We start from the raw sequence: 24,122 nt of genomic DNA, 5'->3' as shown, positions 1-24,122 counted from the left end.
CCACATTAACACGTAAAGACTATACCACAATAACACGTAAAGACTATACCACAATAACAAATAAAGACTTTACCACATTAACACGTAAAGACTATACCATAATAACACGTAAAGACCATACCACAATAACACGTAAAGACTACTGTGGAATCATTAGATTTCGTGGTGGCTCAATTTTCGTGGAATTCGTGGGTACCTCTCATCCACGAAATAACATCCTTCACGAACTGATAAATTGGGGCAATAAAGTTATATTTCCCTTTGTAGATATATAAGAATACCCGAAATTACGTCCCCACGAATCTGTAAAATTTAAGCCATCCACGAAAATTGGCCCCCACGAAATTCAATGATTCCACAGTATACCACAGTAGCACGTAAAGACTATACCACAATAACAAGTAAAGATTATACAACAATAACACATAAAGACTTTACCACAGTAACACTTAAAGACTATACCACAATAACACATAAAGACTATACCACAATAACACATAAAGACTATACCACAATATCACAAAGACTACACTACAATAACATGTAAAGACTATACCATAATAACACATAAAGACTATACCACAATAACACATAAAGACTTTACCACATTAACACGTAAAGACTGTATTACAATAACACGTAAAGACTATACCACAATAACACGTAAAGACTATACCACAATAACACATAAAGACTATACCACATTAACACGTAAAGACACTACCACAATAACACATAAAGACTATACCAAAATAAACGTAAAGACTTTACCACAATTACACGTAAAGACTATACCACAATAACACATAAAGACTATACCACAATAACATGTAAAGACTATACCACAATAACACATAAAGACTCTACCACAATAACACGTAAAGACTATACCACAATTACACGTAAAGACTTTGTTACAATAAGACGTAAAGACTATACCACAATAACACATAAAGACTTTACCATAGTAACACGTAAAGACTATACAACAACAACAACACCTAAATACTATACCACAATAACACATAAAGACTATACCACAATAACACATAAAGACTACACTACAATAACACGTAAAGACTTTACCACAATAACACATAAAAACTTACCACAATAACATGTAAAGACTATACCACCATTATACGTAAAAACTTTATTACAATAACACGTAAAAACTTTATTTCAATAACACGTAACGACTTTACCACAATAACACGTAAAGACTACACAACAGTAACTTATAAAGACTATACCACAATAACACATAAAGACTTTACCACAATAACACGTAAAGACTATACCACAATTACATGTTAAGACTTTATTACAATAACACGTAAAGACCAACCACATTAACACATAAAGACAATACCACAAAATAACGAAATAAAAAAATACCACAATGGCGTAATAGACTATATCACAATATCGTGTAAAAGACTTTACCACAATAACACGTAAAGACTATACCACAATAACACGATCAGACTATGCCACAATATCACGTAAAGACTTTACCACAATAATGCGTAAAGGTTTTACCACAATAACACGTAAAGACTATATTACAATAACACATAAGGACTACACGAAAACAACACGTAAAATATTATACCATTATAAAACTTAAGGAATTTACCAAAAAAACGTAAAAACTAAATATTATATCATGTAAAGCTATTAATACTACAATTATGCGTAAGTACTATGCCACAAAACTATACGACAATATAACGACAGTGCTATACCACAAAAAAAACCGGAGGAATTATACCATACCAACAGGTAAAGACTTCAACACAATAACACGTAAGGACTAAATCACAAGAACACATAAGGACTATACCACAATAAAAGCAAGAACTATTTTAATACTACAGTCACTCGAAAGAATATAATCTATTGGCACTATAAAACGTAAGGAATATACCCCCCCCCCCCCAAAAAAAAAAAAAAAAAAAAAAAAGTTGAAACTTTCCCCCAATAATATGCGAAGACTACACTTCAATCACTCGTAAGGACTATTATCTAATACCGCAACAATACGTAAGAACTTGACCACTCGTAAATAGGCACTGTCACACAATTAAGTACCTGTTATATAAACTCTTCGATTTCTTTACACCTGAAACTCGTGCCCGACATGTTGTATTCCTTTCGTGGTCTTTGGATTTCATGCATTTTTTCCTTATTTTATGTGCATATACTGTTAGTAAATAATGCATTCGCCTGTTTATTTGTAGTTAGTATTATTTATGGCTTGAAAAAAGTGCGTTACCCCAATAAGAAGCAAAGACTACATGTGTACCACGATTTCACGTCTAAGATAAGTACTTTACCACCATAACGCATTCATTAGGGTGTATATTGGCAATCAAAAAATCGTATCATCTTTTAAAATCCTTGTTTAGAAGCCAAAATAGACGTGCAAACAATGATTTAGATGGGTAAGTGCACGCAGTTCGAACCGGCCAGAATGCTCAGTTAATACACACACATTTATCGTGACATATATATAAAGACCGTGCATGTATCTTATCTCCTATCGGGCAGTGTGATCTCATTAAGGACAGCGATTGTGACTGTAACATGCTTCGTCTGTTGGCATTCTGTGGCAAGTAAACAAATCGTTTTATTTTTTAAATGTACATCATACTTACATGTAATGAGTACACGACTACTAACTGTTTGTCATATATTAAGTTCAATTTGAATCTATCTTTTTTAAATATATCATCGTTGTATAGTCAAACATAGAACCAACATACAATGTCTTTAATCAAAGTAAAAAGAATAAAAAGAATGTTTCACAATCGTTGAATATGTCATGATATACATTTAAATAAAATATTTCATAGATGTTTTGTGAAATACTGAAACTAGTGTTTCAATGTTATTATTATCTTTTAATCATTATTTTAAATTTTAAAGAACTCTTAATTTTTTTAATTAATGTTGGTCCTAAGACGAAGCAATTTTTTTTTTCAAAAATTATTTAGTACATGTATAAACAATTAAATATTGTCCCCTTGCAGGCGTTATCGCTACTGGATTGGGCGGTACGTGTAACACTCCCTGGGTGAACCATGCTGATTCTTGTTACCTCTTTGTCACCCACCTCAAAGAAAACTGGAGTGAGGCAGTGGTAAGGATTCCATAACTTAGTTTAATTTGTTAAACTTGCATGTTTTAAAAATACTGTTATAATAATGAAGATAGCTTAAATAATGATAGTCACAAGTATCGATCGATTCAAACATCATGGAACTTTCTACAGATCTACAATACATAACATGTAACTAACAACAGATTACGATCTATTTGGCATTTTCTCAGTCTTATGAATGTCAACGATTTTCAACCAATCAAAAAGTATTTTAAATTAAATTTTGAAAGCATATTTCATACTGAACAAGAGAGATGAATAAACTAATACAATGTATATGTTACATGTAGTTTTACAACCGCTACAGTAACTCCTTATCGTTTTTATAATTTCACCTAAAATCTGTGTACATGTAGTAATAACTAATGTAACTAAATTTTCCATAAAAATATTTAAAAATGACAACAGGTTTTCAAAACTATTTTATCAAGATTGAACATGATGTATAAAAATGCTATTTTTAAAGCGAAAGTTGGCTACAAATCAGTTGTGCTTCATTGTTGCTCTATTTTGACTTGAAGTCGATGTGTACTGAGTTAGGCGGTTATCTGGTTGAGATCGAGTCTGCACAAGAGCAACAGTTCCTGATGAACTACGCCACACACCAACTACATAGTGAGTCCAATGCATTTCGTTAGACCAAAATATATAAAAATCAAATTACTACGCTTATGACATAAAGAATTACACATAAATAAAATCAACACAAAGTAAAGGCCATTTTAAACAGCAACATATAAGATTGAGAATGATTAATTAAATTTCAGTATTTATCAATGAATAATTAATTATCCAATCAATGATATAAAATCCAAATTCCTAGGCATTACACTACATAATTATGTTTAACAGTTCCACAAGGCGGTAGGTATGGTAACGGCAGCTTTTGGATTGGAGGAACGGACATGTTAGTGGAAGGAAACTGGTTCTGGCTTTCAACAAAACAGAACTTCCTCTACACCGACTGGTACGCCGACACCAAGGAACCGAATGGCGGAATCAATGAAAACTGCGCCCACCTCGGATCTCACGTACAATTCCATTGGAATGACGCAGAATGCCACCTGTTGTATAATTTCATCTGCGAATCAGAGTAATATAAAAATTTATATATATATATATATATATATATATATATATATATATATATATATATATATATATATATATATATATATATATATCCTTTCTTCCTTCCTTCCATCAATCCATTTACTTATTTATCTTTCTTTTACAGATCAATCGGTGGCGCAATTGACGTTGTTGGATAATGTAAACACAATTATTTTGAATGATTGATTCTCCTGCTGATAATTTATACTCATGTTGGTACACACGTCAAAAAATAAACAGATAAAAAACAAATTAATCATTATTCAAAAAATGAATTTTCATTCAAAAGTGATATGGTTAGCACAAAATAAAGAACTTGATTATTTCGTGCAGTCCGTGATTTTTCTTGGGTCGCTATAGGTTTCGACCAATCGATAAACAAGGCATGTCAATTTCAGCCATGTCAGTTTCTTGTCAGTTTCAGTCGCTGTAGATTTGGACCAATCGATAAACGGGGCATAGATTTCCGTCTTATGTCTTATGGTTATCTGAGATTCCATCGACTCTTGTCCCGGGCGTGCTTTTATATTATTATACTAGATGATAACCCGCGAAAGCGCGGGAATTTTCACTTTATATTGTTGTTAAATAGATGTAAATTTTACTGAACATTAATTAAACCAAATATATCGTTATTCAATTGAATAATTATCAGAAAGAAATTTTAGGAATAATTTCCTTCTTGAAATAATGAAATATTTAAAATTATGAAAATTAGATATGGGGCCCTTTTCCAATTTAATAATAATCTACCGATTTCTATCATCCCCATAACTTTTTCTGAAGTGTATTATTATAATTTACTCTTTAAAAAAATTAATAGGGGATATCACCTGTTCAAATGTATGAAGTTACATTTTGATTTGATTTGGGAATTTATGTATATCTAGATCAAAAGCTGAATAAGTGATATCACTTTTTTGAAAAGATGAGTTCACTTTATAACTTTAGTCTTAGTTACAGCAAATAACAAACACAGCTCCTCATGGGACATACATAAAAGTGTGAAAATTGCATTATTTGTGGGAACAGTTATTATTTTACATTCAGTTTGAATAGGTGATATCAACAATGTAATAATTTGGCTGATCAATATCTTTAACATTAAAAGGGCTGGATGGTCATGGCCATTTAAAGACTATATTAACCTTCTTAAAATGAAGAGGTCAGTATAAAGATATATAGAAAAATCTAAAAATTGGAAGTAAAAATATTTCAATTCTTCCTTACTAAATTACTGTTTTTGGCCAAAAATATCATATATGAAATTTTAAGGTTGATCTGATGGTTAGTTTGTTGACCATCCAGTCTGCTGAAAACAACTTTAAAGAAATAATTGCAACATCTCATTTCAATAAACGAATGAAAACATTTATTTTACAAATAAATAAAATGAAGAGCACACTTAAATATCCAAGACTCCCGCATTACCTGATTATGCTACACTGAATTAATGCATTAGATCCACTGACAACAATTGTATTTTATAAGGGGCATAACTTCCTATTAATAACATCAGAAATTCCTGCACATCTATACTTTTGTCTTCAACAAAATAGTGAAAAAGTGCCAAAATTATGATAGAAATAAAAGATTCAAAATTTTCTTTTAATATGAATATTTACAGATTACGTTCTAAAAATGTGCAAAGATTTATCGAATTTCATTCAGCAATTTAAGAGGAGTTGAACTGACTGTTTATTATTGTATTGTTTATATGGTAATAATTCTAAGCTAGAAAGAACCAGAATTCCCAGAAAAATAACCGATTTGGAATTTTCTGGTTATACGCACATCTACACAATGTGTCTTAAATACCTACAAAGTTTAACAAAATTCCATACAGTAGTGAGGCGTTACACTTATGAAATGTTTATTACAATATTCAATATATAGCTAAACTTTTAAGCTAAAAAGGGTGTAAACTTTCATGAAAATAAAGGAATTTGAATTTTCTGGTAGTATTCATATCTAGACATTGTGTACTAAATATATGTACCTACAAAGTTTCTAAATACCATGCAGCAATTTTAAAGAAGTTGACCTTAAATAAAAACAGTACTGACAGATTGATTGACCGACAGACTAACGGACGGACGGGTCAAAAACACAAAAAGATTACACCAATTTGTTGCATGGGGAACATAATAAAGACCTAAATAAGAACATCTTTGTATACAACATTGTCTGTGTAATAACTATTGAGATATTGTAGACCAGGCAGTACAGAAACTGAGTCAAAAGATTTCACTCAAGATAAAGCTACGTAAAGTTGTCCATGAGTAAAAATTGGTTGCGTCAAGTCTATTCCCACGTATTCTAAAGTCTGGCCCTGACACTTATTGATTGTCATTGCAAATGCTGGTCTAACTGGAAACTGTCTACCTTGAAGTTGAAAGGGAAGACCTGAATCTGATGGTGTTAAGGTAATTCGTGGCAAGAACACCAGTTTTCCTGAATGTTTTCCAGTCATAATTTTTGCCTCTATGATACGACGGCCAAGATTAATAACAGCTAGTTTGGTTCCATTTAGAAGTCCTTCTTTTGGATTTAAATTCCGTATGAGTATTATAGGTGAATACTTTTTTAAGAACAAAGAATGGGGGGGGGGGGGGCAAACCAGAGGGAGTCAAGGAATTCAGAAATTCTGTTGGATATATGAATGTTTGTGAAGGGTCTTGAACACTGTCTGCACTTAAATAAATTTCACAGCTGTCTGATTTAAAGTCCTCCATAATTTTTTGGTTGATAAAGTCTACTCTTTCATTGGTTGCTGCCAAAATAGCTCTGTTGCATATTTGTTGATCAAAGGATTTTTTACACAAATGTGGGTAAACATGCTTTATCAAATTCTCTAAACCGGTTTCATCAGGTGTGATACAAATCTCAGTAGGGAGTTTGATTTTTGAAATCCCAAGCTTTGTGTGATATTCCTCTGTGCCATTTCCAATGTTAAGGAGGAAATTTTCGAAAAGAGTATCGGCATTTGATACACCTTCAGCGGTATTTAATGTGTGTACTCGCATATTTATTGTCAAATGTAATTTACACACATGGCTCCATAGAAATGAATGTTGAAGGCTGCTGAACATCACATCTGCTTGTGAACCATGGCGGATAACCGGTAAAACTTGTCTGAAGTCACCTCCAAGTAGAACAATTTTTCCTCCAAATGGATTTTCATTTTTCATTATGTCAGAGAATGTTCTATGAATACATTCGAACACGTATCTGTGCATCATTGGGGCCTCATCCCAAATTATAATTGAAGCATTCCGAATTAATTCTGCTAAAGAACTCTGTATTGATATATTGCATGTACTTGTTTCAAGTATTGGTATTGGTATTTTAAATCGTGAATGTGCTGTTCTACCACCTTCCAATAGCTCTGCTGCAATTCCCGATGATGCTACTGCTAAAGCAATATTACCAATAGATCGTATTTTTGCTAAAATTGTGTTGTAAACAAATGTCTTTCCAGTACCTCCTGGACCATCCAGAAAGAAAAGCGTGGCTTTGGGTGTGGGTGAAAAAAACAGCTTCAATTACTGTATTGTAAACTTTAAACTGATCCTTATTCATTTTTTTTCATGTTCCAAAAATATGTTGCATAAGTCCTGTGCACAGTAAGATAATTCTTCTTCTATAATATTTGGTACTGGTATATGTATGTTGGTAGTGACTGTAGCAAACAATTCTGCCATCTCAGGAAAACTTTGTAATGTCTTTCCGTGCGCCTGTAACTGATCATCAATCAGAAGCAATGTTTTGTACAGTGTACCTTCATCAGAGTGGTTGATATTTTCTTTACTTGTTCGTAAGTCTTAAGAAAGTTGGGAGTAGAACTGGCTCCATAATTTCACGGGTTCAGCTGGTTCACAAAACAGTAATATCGTTGCAAAAAGTAAACGCAACTGACTGGGAGATCCAGATGCTGCTGCTTCACTCATACATTCAATCCATTCCTCATCATTTTGAAGAAATCCTCTTTTCATGGCTTTTTTTTTAAATGTGTTACAAACTGTACCATCTTCTAAAGTAAGTAAATCTTGAAAAGATTTGCAGCCGGGACTGTGATGGAGTATAAGTCGAAGAAAAAATCTTTCTCCTTCAGCAGGATTGGCAAGATACAATCGTCCAATAGTGTTTCCTAATTTCTCTTTTTCCAAGAACATGTTGAAGCATTCCATGTGAAGTGCTCTGGGAATAGGTGATAAGGAATATTTCTTGCTTCTTGGATTTCAATGTTTGCTTTAAACCATGAAGTCAAAGTTGTGTCTTTAAAATTTTGAAGGGCTTCTTCTGCTTTTCCTTCTTTGTAGACCACATTATGTTGTCCAGGTAGGTGTACTGCGAGTCTTTGAACAGCTGGTGATCTGTCATGAAGATCGTAATGAAAAATTCGCCAGCATGCCTCTGAAGCAGACACATATCTTGCATCAACATAACGCTGTATTTCATTGTTTTCATCACACTGAATGCTAGCCATAACTCTATCATGTCCTTTATAAACATATTTGTACAGATATTTTACAGCAGTTACACTTGAACATATCTCTACATTTATATGAGCAGAGTACTTGGAACAAAGGTAAGGATTATACGGAACAATCCAACGGTTATCAAGTAGAACACCATTCTTCTGAACTGATAAACCATTTTCTGGTCTTCTGTATTTTGGATATCCATCTGCTAACTGCACAGTTTTTTCACAAAATTCTTTTGGATATTGTTTAGAACACTTTCCATCTTCCATGCATGGAGATTTTGGGTTTGGAGGTCCACAGGGACCGTGAATCATATGTTGAGTAATAATTTTGTACAATTCTGGTGTGGTGGTTTGAGACGGAATTTCTGCTGTGACATACATATCATAATCATCAGACGACTTGGGTTTACATGTAGGATGCAATATCAAAAGTATATGTGCATGGGGTAGTCCTCTTTTTTGAAATTCAATGGTATATACAAATGCAATAACTTTGCCAAATACGTTTTTTACTGTTATGTCTTTTAAAAGTTCCTTTAACTTCAAATGAAATACACGTGCGACTAAGTCCGGACGATCAGTACTTGTTTGGCCTGACAACAGGTTTCTTTCAATGTCTGGCCATTTTGGATTAAATGTAAAGGTTATAAACAGGTCTGGCTTTCCGAATCTTCTTACAATAGCCATTGCGTCTTGATACATTTGATGCATGTGTCTTGGACTGCCAATAAATGATGATGGTAAGATAATTTTTTTCCCAGTATGTTTACCGTCTGTATCACCTGCTTGTACAGCATCAGCAAGTCCTTGGTAAAGTTCAGAACGTAGTTCATTTTGATGAAATAAACAATAGTTTAAACGCTGTTGCTCCAGTTTTGCATACTGATCTACAACATACTGATGAAAGAGTCTTCCAGCTCTCAAAATTGTGTTGAAATTATTTCTTTGCATCATGTGATAAGCATAAAAATTCATTATTGAAGTTTGCTTATTACTGTTTTTGTGTTGAATTCCAATTGCCCACCCTGAATCACCATAAGGAAATAAAAGAACATAGTGTAATGGATCATAATGTTGATTTGTCTCATTGATATGAAGGAGTTTTTGACCATTATGGTGATATGATGCACGCTTGTATAACACAATGTCTCTGTTAGTTGGTTGATATTCAGATGAACCTGGAATAATAACCGATAGTTCCGATACAGTAGGCAAATTGTAACGTCTTGGGTCTTTAGAAGTGTCTGCCTTCAAAATGAGCTTCATATTCACAGTTCTATTCTGGTTTTAAAATAGTTCAGTTGTATGTTTGAAACATTTTGCAAATGGATTGTTGTGATGCAACATATTCTGTAACAGTTCAAGAATATTTCTGTTTAAATCAGAGTTCCAGCGTATTCTGTTGTTTGTTTCATTTTCTGTATTATATATGTATATTTGTGAAAATTTTGGTTGTTCTCCTACTTCTGGAAAAACATGTCCTATTCTATGGTAAAGTGAGCCATGGATTCGAAATGTATATGGACCTTTTGATGGCAAAACATCTTCATTAACTCCTAGGGATGCGAAAGCTAAACTTGAATTGTAAGCTCTTATGTTATGACGAAATTCTTTTCCCTCATCATTTTCATTTGTTAACAAATTTTGCAGTATTAAAGGTGGGTCACTGATTGTTGGTAACAAAATTTTTCCTTCTGAGCAACATGTTGAGAAAACTGCAGAATGTCCAAGCGTACCAATATGATTTTCTTCTTTCCACATGAAAGAGCCACAATTGAAACATGGATTATTCATTTGTCCCAAATCATGTTTTGTAGGTAAAGTTTGTAATAATACATAATTGTCAAGGGAACCAATGGCTTTAAAAGTGAAATTTTTCGGAGTTGCGACATGTTTATTTCTATTGAATCCACAACCTGTTTTTCTTTTTGGCATTATTTATACCTTAATTAAAAAATGAAAGTATAATGAGCAGTCCTTGCTGTGAAACATTGGAAAATTAGAATGTCTCTTTAGAGAGGAACTTTAACCACATGAGTTGTATCTTATTGGTTCTCTTCTCCTTTTTCCATTTTTTCATCAGGAAAATCCAGGTAAGCAAATGACAAATCTGTTATTCTCTTCTCCTTTTCATTGCGATCTTGAAGAAGTTTCTGGTAATCACTTCTGAGTTTCTTTAATTCACTTTCATTTGTACCAACATCTCCTTTGGTCTTTTCCAGTTCACTCAAATGTTGTTTGAATTCAACTTCAATTCTACTTTGCATTTCTTTAACTTCAGTAACCACATCCGAAAATGAAGAGTGCTCTATCCAGAATTGGATTCTCATAGTCCTTTTTATAAGATCATGTTGAAGTTTCTGAAGTTTTAAAATCACCTTTTGGATTAGGCAGTGATTTGGAATAATCTGAAAAAAGAAAAAAGAAAGCAAACTTTAAATAAATACAACATTATTTTGCTGTTTCTTATGTAAATATCATATTGATATTTATGTTTTTAAAACAAAAGATGTACCAAATAAATAGATTAAGCCAAAAAACCCAAAAATCTGGGATGTTTCCTTTAAAATTCTTAGAAAAATTAATGTTAGGTAGATAGGTAGGTTTCTTTATCTTTAGGCTAATGATAACAGTGAGATTTCACTCATGTTTCAGTACATGTATCACAATTGATTTGCAATCTTCATTGGATTAATGGTAAGAAATAATATTATTGTGTGGCAAGATTAGGGTAACTCCATATTTGCACAATTCTCTGATATAGAAACACAGTGCCAGTTTCAATTTGACTAAATTAAATTTAATGAATAATTAGATGAAAGAAAAAATTGAGCAAGCTCTCATAAGCCACATGCCCCCACATTTCTTGACAGTGTTAGCAAAGACATGATGAATGGCAGTGTATATGCATTGAATACATGCATGACATTGTATACAAATTAAATAATTCAAATTTAGAAGGAGAGAACTCTCAGTAAATCCTGCATTATGCATATTTACACATTTTCTCTTTAAGGTAAGGTTTGCGGTTTTTATTTTATTCCAAAATTTATTTTGCAAAAACGAAGTTCGCATTTATTATTGGAAAGATCACTTAATAGATTTCGCCTAAATATGGCACTTTTGCAAACATCGGACATTTTCAGTATTGTACAATATTTAGTCAAAATATATTCAAAGAAACGTAAATTACACAATTACCATACTAAAAGAGTCTTAGTTATCTTACACGACATCATTAAAATATTCAGGTTTTGTTAGTGATAAAAAATTTGGATAATTGACTATTTTGAACAACTCTAATGCTTGACCAAAGAAATCTGATTAAAATTATGTTTTACAGGTATTGTACACGTTTACATTGAATTCATTTTGGTTTAACGTGGTCTTTATACTGAAATTATACAAATATTTCAATTAGTGACTTTTCTTATACAATCATGTATATAACCATATATATATATTGAAGACATCCTATGAAAGTATTAGATGCGTGGCCTAGTGGTGACGCAGAGGTCTTTTGATTTTGACGTCACTGGATTGATTCTACCAAGTAGTAAATATTTTTTCACTTATGGAAGTATAAAAAGGATAGAGAGTCTAAATTACATGTATCTTAAGGCCTAAATTAAAAATTGATTTGTTTGATGTACTCTGACCGACCCATTAATATTGGCCCGACTCAATCGTTTTTTAATCACTAATCGAAGTTCAATATTTTTTTTTGGAAAAAAAAATATATCGATCGTTTAGGTTTCGTTTGTTATATCCCGAAGATGCTTTAATCCATAAAAATATCGCTTGTAACTTGCAAACATCTATATAACATCGATGAAAAAAGATCATAGATGAAGCCATGCTTTGCTCATTGACAATACAGTTTCAACCGCGTGCCGTGCACTGGATATTTGTAGAAAACTGGCTGTCTAACATTTTAGATATTAAATAGCATTTTAAGAATAAGATCATTAAAGCATACTCAATTCTAAGCTTTGTTTGTAAATCATCTTGAAATTTGTTTTTCTGACGCATGTTTTTTCCCCAGGGATGCATGTATATATTCTAACTTGTATATACGTCCCTAGTTTACTATAGTTCGCAGAATTTAATATGCACTTTTTTCTAGAAATTTTCTTTGTGAGAAAGGGTTGCGTACTATACACCTTAATGGAATTTTTATGTTTTTTTTAAACGGGTAGAACATTGGCTATCGTTAAGTCAGTATATAGCCTGTTTTCTGTTTGTTTACCGCTTTTATAAAACAATAAAAAAAAAAAGTGTTTGGGTGAATTTAGTAGAAAATGTATTGCTCATAGTCCATTGACAAAAAAATTGTATTAAAATGGCCGTTTAAAATTACTATAAACTGTTTATTTAGCAACCTGAGCTGTACATTTGCCATCTCCGTGTACGCCGCCATTAAAGTTGTTATTAATAGATCTGTGCAATAGACCCCGATTGCGGGCCTGATTGAGTAAGTCTACCCTTGTTTTTGTTTTTTAAATTAAGACGCAATCTTAAGGACCTGATTATATAATTACTATTATTTAAATTAAAACAACTCATCTTGAAGATTCATTTCACCTTTATTATTAATACCTCTGCGGTCCTATTGAAGCCATTGTTGTACAAACGTGCGCTTGCCACTAATTCATGCTGATTATCTCGGACATAGAATGTACCCATGGGGCAAAGAAATGTATCATCTTTAGTGAATACCCTGTTGTCTGTGATCAGTCACCCCTTCAAGTTCTTTGAAGATTACCGCTATGCAGGAAGTCAAGACTTTTAAAAAATCTGCGGCAGAAACATTACACCGTGAATGTAAAATTTCCAGTACAAAACATTTCCTCGTACACTTTTCCCTGAATAACCATGACATTTTGGTCAAAAGTCTTGGTGCCTATTATACACCCGAACTATGTTTTTCTCTCTCTCGAATTTTCAGGCCCAAAGTGGGAGGTGTGTATACACAACTGTGTTTTATATTCGGCAATTAAATCACGCAATAGAAAATAATATGTCAGATTAAAAAAAACAACCTACCTACCGACCAACTTTTGAAAATGTGGGTCGGAGTACATCAAACAGAAATTTTTTTAATGATGGCCTAATCTTCTGGATTTTTTTTCAAATTATATTGTTTAATTCAATCTGAGTATGAGCACACTCAGTATAAACAGATCTCTTTAGTAACACTATACATGTACTCTATTTACACTTAGATTCATTGTGTTTTCCTTGAACTTATTACGGTTCAGAATATCAACTGACATTATATATGTACACAGAGTTTTCCTAATTTATGACAAATCGATTGTTACAGATAGAGGTGTAACGATACGGTGATATATCGATCGTAATGATTGCGAGGGCCCACGATACGCATATCGTATCGTCACATGTGTATCGTGATACACTGTATGAGTTAATTGTTATTGACTTGCAGAATAGTTACATAGTTTACATAACATGAAGACATTAAGAAATTTCAATTAAAGTGAGAAAAATTTGTTCATTTTGTTTTAATCAATTGAATTTTATATCTCTTGTCATTTGTTGATTTTGTAAACAGTTGACATATTTTCTTCATGCAATACTATATTTCTTATAGAGGTAGGCAACCATAGATACCAGTTTATCTATAGTTGACAACTATATCGTGATACATGATGTATCACATTAATATATCTTGATACGTATCGTATCGTGAGGTAGCTGGCGATACTGAAGCCTAGTTACAGACCCCATTATAAAATCAGTATCTAAGATTCGAAAATCATATTTCGATAGGTACATGTACCTGAAGCTATTTTTAGTAATAGGTACTTTCTGTCCAAACACAGGTGTTGGCGAAATAATGCGAAAAGGTGCTATACCTCTTTTTAGTATTTCCCCAAAACATAATTTTTCATATCTTCTTAATTATTACTCTGTCGACAAATCATCAGAAAAAGCTGCTTGATGTTATAAGAAAATGTATTTTTATAAATGTGACAAAAATTGAATTAAAATCATTGCAAATAAACACATAAAAATCTAATAATTATTTGGTACAGGTCCATAGTGAACCCTCTAACCCACTGTGCTACGCTGTAAGATGACAGTTATGGGAAAGAAACTATTTCTGAAATTATACTTGATTTTATTATTTATTTCGATAAATAATATGACACAACATGAAGATGTCCCATGCCACCTTACATGTAAATAATGAATTTTCCAATTATCAAATTAAATCTATTCATTTAACAAATTTTTCAAAAGAGCGGTCCCCATACAATTCGCCTCAGTTTAAATCAGCCAGTATCGGAATTACATGCTTCCAGATTTACTTTTTTGCGTACTGCGTCATCTCTTTGTTTGCGATAACACTAAAAATCGATTTTGTAATGTACAGTCCAATAAATTCAAAAGACTAATTGTTGGGGAAGGAAGCTGGGTTTGCATAATTGATATTCTATATATATATATATATATATATATATATATATATATATATATATATATATATATATATATATATATATCTGTGAATATTTTCTATGCAAAATTGCAGTGAATTAACATGCTATTCTATCTAACCATGAAATGGTTTCCAATTGCTATCTGCCCATGGTGTATAGTCATCGAGATTATTCATCAGCGGCATTCGATTTCCCTTGTTTTTAAACTCTGAATGCCTCATAGCCAGTAAAAACATATATAATATTTTATCAAACAAAGAAATTTTTTCTGAGATGTTGAATCCTTGGTAGTTGTACTGAAAAGTAACCTTAAAATGTAAATTCAACTCGTATTGAGTGCATGAATTAAGGTATGCATCAAGTTGTAGCCTCCAACATTACATCCAGAAGTAAATAAGCAAGTATTGCAAGAAAGTTAACCATGTGTTGTCATTTTAATCACTTTCAATTCTACAAATAAACAGTCTGTTTTCTTAACAGAGCTATCACCACATGATCAACTCCTGGGTATATTTATGGTTTGCGCATGTGCAGTAATATATATAACAGTAGGACACAGAGAAACTTTCTACAATGATCATTGATTTTTGAAACATTTGTGCTTGGATTTCAGACTGTTTTATTTAGCATTTTATTAGATATTCCGTACCAGTGTAGTGGTTGTCATATTTTCTTTAACACATACGCTTAACTACAAATCTTCCATCCAGTTTAACGTGTTCAGGTGAAATAGAATATCTCAATGCAATGAAGAATAAATAGTGTTTCTTGATGTGTAGCCAGTGATTTTCTAATAGAGGAACGTGGCTTAATTTCAAATTGGAAAAAAAAATAATCGAAGTGCCGGTCAAATGGGAAATTGAATCAGAAATTAAAATGTGAAGTAAATTAAATGATTTGTTACAAATGCAAATTGTATCTTAGTGTTCTTTTCTTTTACCTTTCAAAATAATAAACAGGCAATTCTGGGGGAAGTGGACAAAAAAATTATAAGAAGTTTAGGTTAATTTGGGAAAAAATAATAAAGTGATATCTTGCAAGGGGAAACTTCAAGGGACAAAATTCAGAGCTATAAATTGGCTGTAGATAAATCACTGGTAGCGATATAGGCATAACAATAAAAATGACAACTATACATGTACAGTCAGTTCAACCATATTTTTGACAATATACAGCATAGCTAAGCATAGAATTTAAGTCTCGTACGAAAGCATTGGAAAGCATTGAAATATGATACCATAGGATCGGAATCTTACAGCATATATCATTAGATTCTCATTCGTCAGAGGCTCATAGCATACCATTATTACCATAACATAGCATACAACATTTCATCTCCCTTTTTTTTACTGATATTTTAAGAACAAAATGTTTAAATTCAGATTGTTGGTCAACTTTGGTTTTTTAATATTTTATATGTTTGCAACTCTCCTGTAGGTGTGGATTGTGGAAGTGGGTTTGTTTAATTATGTCATAGCAAAGCATAGCATACGTACTACTGTAGATTCCTTTTTTTACGGGAGTACTTAATTCTGTGATTCAACGGTTTTCCATCAAATTGCGAGAACATAAAATCGCAAATGCTGAAATATTATCATAGTTTCATGTAGTTTACATGTTTGAAAATTAAAAGTGAGATTTTAAAATTCGCGAGACAGGTTTCTCACGAATTTACGCAGATATTAATTCCTCACGTTTAATTAGGAATTCATAGTACATTGTATATCATTTGGCCTTTTATTTCATTTTCTCATAGCATAGCATTTAAATCTCATATCATTGCATTAAAATCTCATAGCGTATATCAATGAATTGCATACCATTGTATAGCATACAGTTGTAAAATGTATGCATGTAATGCATCACTGTAAATGGCGGTGTGTATATATGTCATCTTGACAATTCAAGTCAATGTCATTGTGTATAGGTACTATCAGTTACAGTCATTGTAGCATTGTACAGGTTCAGTGCGATCTCTGCATTAAAATTTATATTAGCTCTTGAATAAGTTATTTTACTTTATTAAGGTATACTGGCAAATGATCGATATTCTCACCAAGGACAATTTCTTGCCAGTTCTTTTTTATGTCATTTTAAGAACATATAAAATTGTTTACAAAAAATGATGTAACAATGCACTGGGAAGAAATGGTACTTGGCAAGAACTGGTCACACACCAGTACAGAATACTTATAAATAAAGGTTTGTATATTAATGCATCTTTTACAAAAAAATTCATGAGAATAATTTTTAAAAATTGGCAAAACACTCATATTTGCAACAGGGATTGTTCAAAAGGCAATTATAATTACCAATCAATTATGCTATACATTTCTTGTTTACCATTATTTGCCTCCTTTCATAAGCAACTGTGTGGTCATGAACAGAATTGCCCTAAACCTTTTAAACTTTGTTATCTCTACATGCATTGCATGCGCGGATCCAGAAAATTTTTCCAGGGGGGGTCCGAAGGATAATTGTGTTTGCCGGGGGGGGGGGGTCCGAGGCATATTTTCGCGATAATTTTACTATGTAAATTTAATAAATTTTCATTTTCCAGGGGGGGTCGGGACCCCCCCCCCCCCCCGACCCCCCCCCCCCCTCTAGATCCGCGCATGCATTGTTTACCAAGCACTTCAAATTTAATTGAAACTAACGCTGGACTCACTGAAGGCTGGCTTCCAGGCATGTAGCATCATGGGGAGCCCCCCCCCCCCCCCCCACACACTTTCTTGTAGCAAACATTTTTTCTTAAATCTACATATAAAAAATTGAATTAACATGGAGTTGACCTCCACCCCCCACATTTTTGGGAGCATGGAAAAAATTGAAATGAAAATAAGGTAATTAAAAGTGAAGTTGAAGGCATACCACGCTACAAAACGATGCTGATGCTAAATACTACGCTTGTTTTAGGTTTTTTTTTTCTTTTTCTTTGTAAAGATTCTATGGATGATTTCTTCCCCCACTTTTTCAAAACTATGCTGATGCTACGTGTCTGATTTTTAACATGTTAAAGCTATGTGTAGTTAAATAGATTGTACTGGATCTGGTGTAAGCATAGGATATTCGGAAATTTCTTCAGTGGATAAATCGTCAAAATATTCTCGGCTATAGCTTTATACATAATACGATAAACAGGCGTTATTTATAAATACAATAATATTCTTACAAATATTAAAACTATATCTTTGAATACTTACACACACTTGTTGGGTTTCAGCAGCAGATGCAGATAATGCAGCAGATGACTGAGATGCTCGACGCACATGGTCATGGTGGTGTTCCGCCATTTTATAATCTCGTTTTGACCATCGTCTGGAACGTTTTTTCAATAAAAACTAAAATTGCGGATTCAAGAAACGAATCGGCGCATTTTATTTTTTCAACATTTGTCGAATCCTTATTTTTATATTTGCTCAAAATAAATTTCCGTTAAATGTATTCACTCTTCACACGATTATTTATTATCATATCATTGCAAGTATCTATTTTGTTAAAAACTCCGAGTGACTTAGATCCGCCAAAGCGTGTCCACCACCTTACTCTCATTTTTGCTATTTTGGGCTTGTTTATCGAAAATGAAAGTAGGTTTTTAATTAATTTTACAATAATTACTTCTCATTTAAAATTCTATTATAGCCTACGGACATCATCTCACTCGTGTTGAAATACCAGAGGTGTAAGCAGTTACTCTGGTGCATGCATTTCGTAGCTTATTTGCAAAATGCCTTAATTTATAAGTATAGATGATAACATGTATAAGGGAAACCATTTGTTATCATATTGATGAATAATAGAATTAAGTCTTGATATTGCCTACAGCCTCTAAATTTGTATATTATGTCACGCATAGCTCTGACTATTCACCTCAGAATTCAAGGAATTCAAACTTCAAACATAGTGGTAATTTATGATAGTGTAGATAACATATATGGTATTCGGAATTCGGCACTAAGTTTTTTTTTACTAAGTCTTTTTGTAACGTGCAAGGGGGTCACTGCCTGGGATCCCCGCGGGCCCGTACCCAAGATAGAATCGGATAGCCCTGATTGCTATTTACAAGTGCAGACTTTAATCACCGCTCCTGCACATATCTAGGGACTCAGCGTTACGCAGGCAGGGATGATCGCACACCTACGCCAACAACGCAACCTAACGCAAGCAGGGAGTGCCACACACTTGGGCTAAAAAGGCCAGAACACCAGCAGGGTTAACTACACACTAGTGCTCCGCCGCAACCACCACCAAAACTAACGGGGATGACCGCAGACTTATATCAATGCGATATAGAGAAGGAATGATCGCACTCTTTGTATCGTATGTAATATCACACAAAGATAGGAAAGAGCAGGAACTCACACCCACACTCAATCAAGCTGTACCTGTTCAGAGTTTATCCCCAAACAGTCGTTCTCCGATTAGTAATAGACCTATATACGTGCCGGCCTAAATTAATTTGTGGTCTCTTAAAACGGGAAATAAAAAATAAACAAACTTATCAGGCCTAACCCAAAACCACTTATGCATAACAACTTATATGCACTGAATATTTATTATTGTATAAAAATAATAATCATCACACTATTGGTAATTATTGGAAACATTAATTAAATTATCAAAAATCAATAAATTAAAGGGGAATAACTGTAACCAAAAATACATTAACAGGCTGCCCGCTTCATTTTTACATTGTTTATATACAGTCACACAACTATTCCATCATGTATACAGTTACATGATTGGTCAATCATGTTTTTATGGTGTCCGGATAGGGCCACTTGCGTTAGCGCGACACCGCGTTCAGATAAACGAGACATCGCGCTAACACACAACACGCCGTCGCGCTAACGCAACTTTGCACAACACGCCGTCGCGCTAACGCAACTTTGCACAACACGCCGTCGCGCTAACACAGAACACGCCGTTGCGCTAACGCATTTTGGCACAAAACGCCGTCGCGCTAACACAACTTTGCACAACACGCCGTCGCGCTAACACACAACACGCCGTTGCGCTAACGCATTTTTGCACAACACGCCGTCGCGCTAACCCAACTTTGCACAACACGCCGTACCGCTAACCCAACTTTGCACAACACGCCGTCGCGCTAACACAACTTTGCACAGCACGCTGTCGCGCTAACACAACTTTGCACAACACGCCGTCGCGCTAACGCAACTTTGCAAGTTTCACAGTCTAGTAGGAAGTCATGCTAAAATATGCAGGCCTGCATGCAAGCATGGATGAAAAATAAATAAAATGTACTTTGAAATATATATTATTATTTTCATTTATTATCAATGCATATGAATAAAAATATAGTTACTAGTGTGTCACTGTATAAGGCAATCGCAACTTCTCGGGCCTTATCGGCAGGCTCGGAAAAACACCTCGAATGTATTACCTAGGCGTCCATGACAACCCCTTTTTTTTTTTAAAAAAACCTGATACAAATACAACACATTTTACGATTTGTCGAGATATACGCTAGACTTCATTAAAGTAAATGATATCCCCTAAAATATAACACAGAAGCGACTTATACGGCTGTCTAGTAGATACTTATTTTAATGGGAAGCGACTCCATTTTGTATAAAATTCTAACATCTGGTAATGTTAATACATTCGAGGTGTTTTTCCGAGCCTGTCGGAAAGACCCGAGAGGTTGCGATTGTGTATAAGGATATGAATTATTATAAAATCTACCAATTGATACATTTACCTTAAATATTTAATAAAATTCATTAAATCATGAATAATATATTCATGACACCTAGGCGTCGAATCGGGTTGGGGGCTCTTTTTTTGCTAAGTTACATGTATACCTAACCATTAGGAACATAGCAGAATAGAGGGTTCAGCCCCCCCCCCCCCCACACACACTTTTTTCGCAGGAAACATAATTGTTCAGTAATGTACGTTTGAAAGATTTAGAAGTTGGAGTAAAAGGCATAACCCCCCCCCCCCACCCACCCCCACCCCTCCCAACCCCCCACGGATTAGGATTTTCATGATTTGGGGAAAAAAGATGTATGGCCGGAAAGATTTTTGTTTTTGAAGTATAGGATTACCCCCCCCCCCCCCCCCCCCCCCCACCACGGATTAGGATTTTCATGATTTTGGGAATTATGGGTTTTTTTCTCAATATTTCTGAGGATCAGTCTAGCCCTCCCCCCCTTTCAATTTGCTTCCGACGCCAGGGTGACATGTTATATACCTGTAATTTTACATTTTAAAATTACTTTGCTTTGGTACATGTAATATACAGAGCACCTAATATGAATTTGTGACATTTACATGTTATAAATATATCATTGCTGAATTAATTAATTATATCAAATACTTATGGTAAATGTATCAATTGGTAGATTTCATAATAATTTATATCCTTATACAGTGACACACAAGTAACTATATTTTTATTCATATGCATTGATAATAAATGAAAAATATTTCAAAGTACATTTTATTTATTTTTCATCCATGCTTGCATGCAGGCCTACATATTTCAGCATGCGCAGTCTGATATTTCCGGACACGACTTCCTACTAGACTGTGAAACTTGCAAAGTGTTGTGCAAATTTGTGTTAGCGCGACGGCGTGTTGTGCAAAGTTGCGTTAGCGCGACGGCGTGTTGTGTGTTAGCGCGACGGCGTGTTGTGCAAAGTTGCGTTAGCGCGACGGCGTGTTGTGTGTTAGCGCGATGTCTCGTTTATCTGAATGCGATGTCGCGCTAACGCAAATGGCCCTATCCGGACACCATACAAATGGCCCTATCCGGACACCATATGTTTTGCTTTAAATACGTAAAACATTTTATTCGGAAGAACACTGGCATCGCCTTCGAAGAGCTTAATTAAACTATTTCGGAAAAAACAAAATATCGCAATTTATGCTATTTGAAGCATACTGTAGTTTTGACACAAGCTTATCTTTTAAAAAGATTGGTGAGCTAGTGCTGTAGCCATCATAAAACACAAAATAGATTTCTAAACCATTGGTTTAATTTTCTTAATCGATTGCTTGTTAATAGGAGGGCACAGTGGTGTATTGGAATTTCGTTGGGGTGGGGTCTCAAATTCGAATTGCAAATCTAGAGTGGGCTTCACATCGGCAATGGCATAGCTCATTCATTGTGCTTACTCTCTACTGAAATTTTAATTTAGAGGTGAAACCCGGAATGTAGAAGTTGAGAAAATGATATGACAGCGGGTTAATGTTGATTTTTTTATGATATATGGATGCAATAATGTTTAAAATGTAGAAATAGTAGGTCTGCTACGAAAATTCAGGGAAACTTGAGTCGAAACATGGGTCGAAGCGTAAACCAGTAAAAATGACTAACGTAGTTGCTACCGCCCGAGAGCGCTAGCAATAACATGAATTTATTTTATTTAAATTTATGATGCTGACAGCTGATATCACATGTCGATCATTTCTTTAATGGAATACTTTGTTTCGGTTCTTTTAATTGACACCTTTACAATTTCAGAGCTTTTGAACTTTTACAAGGGCTCAGGGCATGGGATCCTGATCCCGATTAAGATAAATGTGTGTTAGCCTGGTTCTATTTTCTACCCATAATCCCGAAAGAAAGACAGACAGACGGTCAGAGGCCGCGGTAAGTCCATAATGAAAGAAAGAGACAAACAGACAGACATACAGACGGTCAGAGGCCGCGGTAAGTCTATAATGAAAGAAAGAGACAAACAGACAGACGGTCAGAGGCCGCGGTAAGTCCATAATGAAAGAAAGAGACAAACAGACAGACATACAGACGGTCAGAGGCTGCGGTAAGTCCATAATGAAAGAAAGAGACAGTCAGACGGTCAGAGGCCGCGGTAAGTCCATAATGAAAGAAAGAGACAAACAGACAGACATACAGACGGTCAGAGGCCGCGGTAAGTCCATAATGAAAGAAAGAGACAAACAGACAGACATACTGACGGTCAGAGGCCGCGGTAAGTCTATAATAAAAGAAAGAGACAAACAGACAGACGGTCAGAGGCCGCGGTAAGTCCATATTGAAAGAAAGAGACAGACAGACAGACAGACGGTCAGAGGCCGCGGTAAGTCTATAATGAAAGAAAGAGACAGACAGACAGACGGACAGACCGAAAGACAAAAGTGGACCGAGATATAAAGAAAAGCAGGAAGATATTCCAGAATAGTTCATTTAAAATCTCTATATACATGTAGTTATTAAATTACATTGTTAAAATTGATAATAATGATATTGAGTGAATACGTTCATGTAGTAAATTATCTCGTATAACCGAGAAAGTTATTTAAACAATAAAATGCTTTCTTTGGTGTTTCATTCGAGATATGAAGGTAGCGACATTGCAGAAAAAATACATAACCCGCGTTAGCGGGTTATGTTATTTTTTTCTGCAATTATCGCTACCTTCATTACCCGAATGAATCATCAAAGAAAGCATTTTATTGTTTATATTAACATCTTTCTTTTAGCTAATTGATTATGAAAAGCAAGTAAAATTTACTTAATTACTGTTAATGTACGTAAGTACGTTAGCTAAAAGAAACAGCCAAATCGTCACTTGTGAGACTTTGATTCTGACATCGTCATGATTATTTCGTGCAGTCCGTGATTTTTCCTAGGTCGTTGTAGGTTTGGACCAATCGATCAACAGGGCGTGTCGATATCTGTCCTACCATTTTTTGTCAGTTTCAGCCGCTGTAGATTTCGACCAATCGCTAAACGGGGCGTGTAGATTTCAGTCTGGCTGTTTCTATAGAGCTATGAATTAACTATAAGTTTCCTTAAGAAAAAGAGGGAATAATACTTGTTGGATGTAAATATATAGGTATAACAATACGTTTTACACCGTTTACACCGTTTAACACGCTGATTAATGTTTTA

The 24,122-nt window shown here is 34.1% G+C and overlaps 2 protein-coding genes across 2 annotated transcripts; one reads left to right on the top strand and one right to left on the bottom strand.

Moving 5' to 3' along the window:
• The first annotated feature begins 2,473 nt into the window (after positions 1–2,473).
• On the top strand, positions 2,474–4,607 carry LOC105326833 (perlucin-like protein). Its single transcript, XM_011427011.4, has 5 exons — positions 2,474–2,614; positions 3,036–3,145; positions 3,688–3,781; positions 4,019–4,259; positions 4,404–4,607. Exons 1-5 carry the CDS (start codon positions 2,590–2,592, stop codon positions 4,435–4,437), a joined length of 504 nt encoding a protein of 167 aa, XP_011425313.3. The 5' UTR covers positions 2,474–2,589; the 3' UTR covers positions 4,438–4,607.
• Positions 4,608–5,683: 1,076 nt separating this feature from the next.
• Positions 5,684–11,170, bottom strand: LOC117681238 (uncharacterized). Its single transcript, XM_034444740.2, has one exon. The coding sequence runs from the start codon at positions 10,032–10,034 to the stop codon at positions 8,430–8,432; it is 1,605 nt and encodes a 534-aa protein (XP_034300631.2). The 5' UTR covers positions 10,035–11,170; the 3' UTR covers positions 5,684–8,429.
• Positions 11,171–24,122: the final 12,952 nt, after the last annotated feature.

The sequence above is a fragment of the Magallana gigas genome, chromosome 9, assembly GCF_963853765.1.
Source record: "Magallana gigas chromosome 9, xbMagGiga1.1, whole genome shotgun sequence".
Lineage (NCBI taxonomy): Eukaryota > Metazoa > Mollusca > Bivalvia > Ostreida > Ostreidae > Magallana > Magallana gigas.
The sequence above is the reverse complement of the archived record's forward strand: the minus strand, read 5'-3'. Positions and strand labels throughout refer to the sequence as shown.

Excerpts from the sequence above, each read along its gene's own strand:
- LOC105326833 (XM_011427011.4), top strand. The coding sequence starts at position 2,590 with ATGCTTCGTCTGTTGGCATTCTGTG. Across the intron at positions 3,146-3,687 it reads AAAACTGGAGTGAGGCAGTG|TCGATGTGTACTGAGTTAGG; the intron begins GTAAGGATTCCA and ends TTTGACTTGAAG. Across the intron at positions 4,260-4,403 it reads AATTTCATCTGCGAATCAGA|ATCAATCGGTGGCGCAATTG; the intron begins GTAATATAAAAA and ends TTTCTTTTACAG.
- LOC117681238 (XM_034444740.2), bottom strand. The coding sequence starts at position 10,034 with ATGAAGCTCATTTTGAAGGCAGACACTTCTAAAGACCCAAGACGTTAC.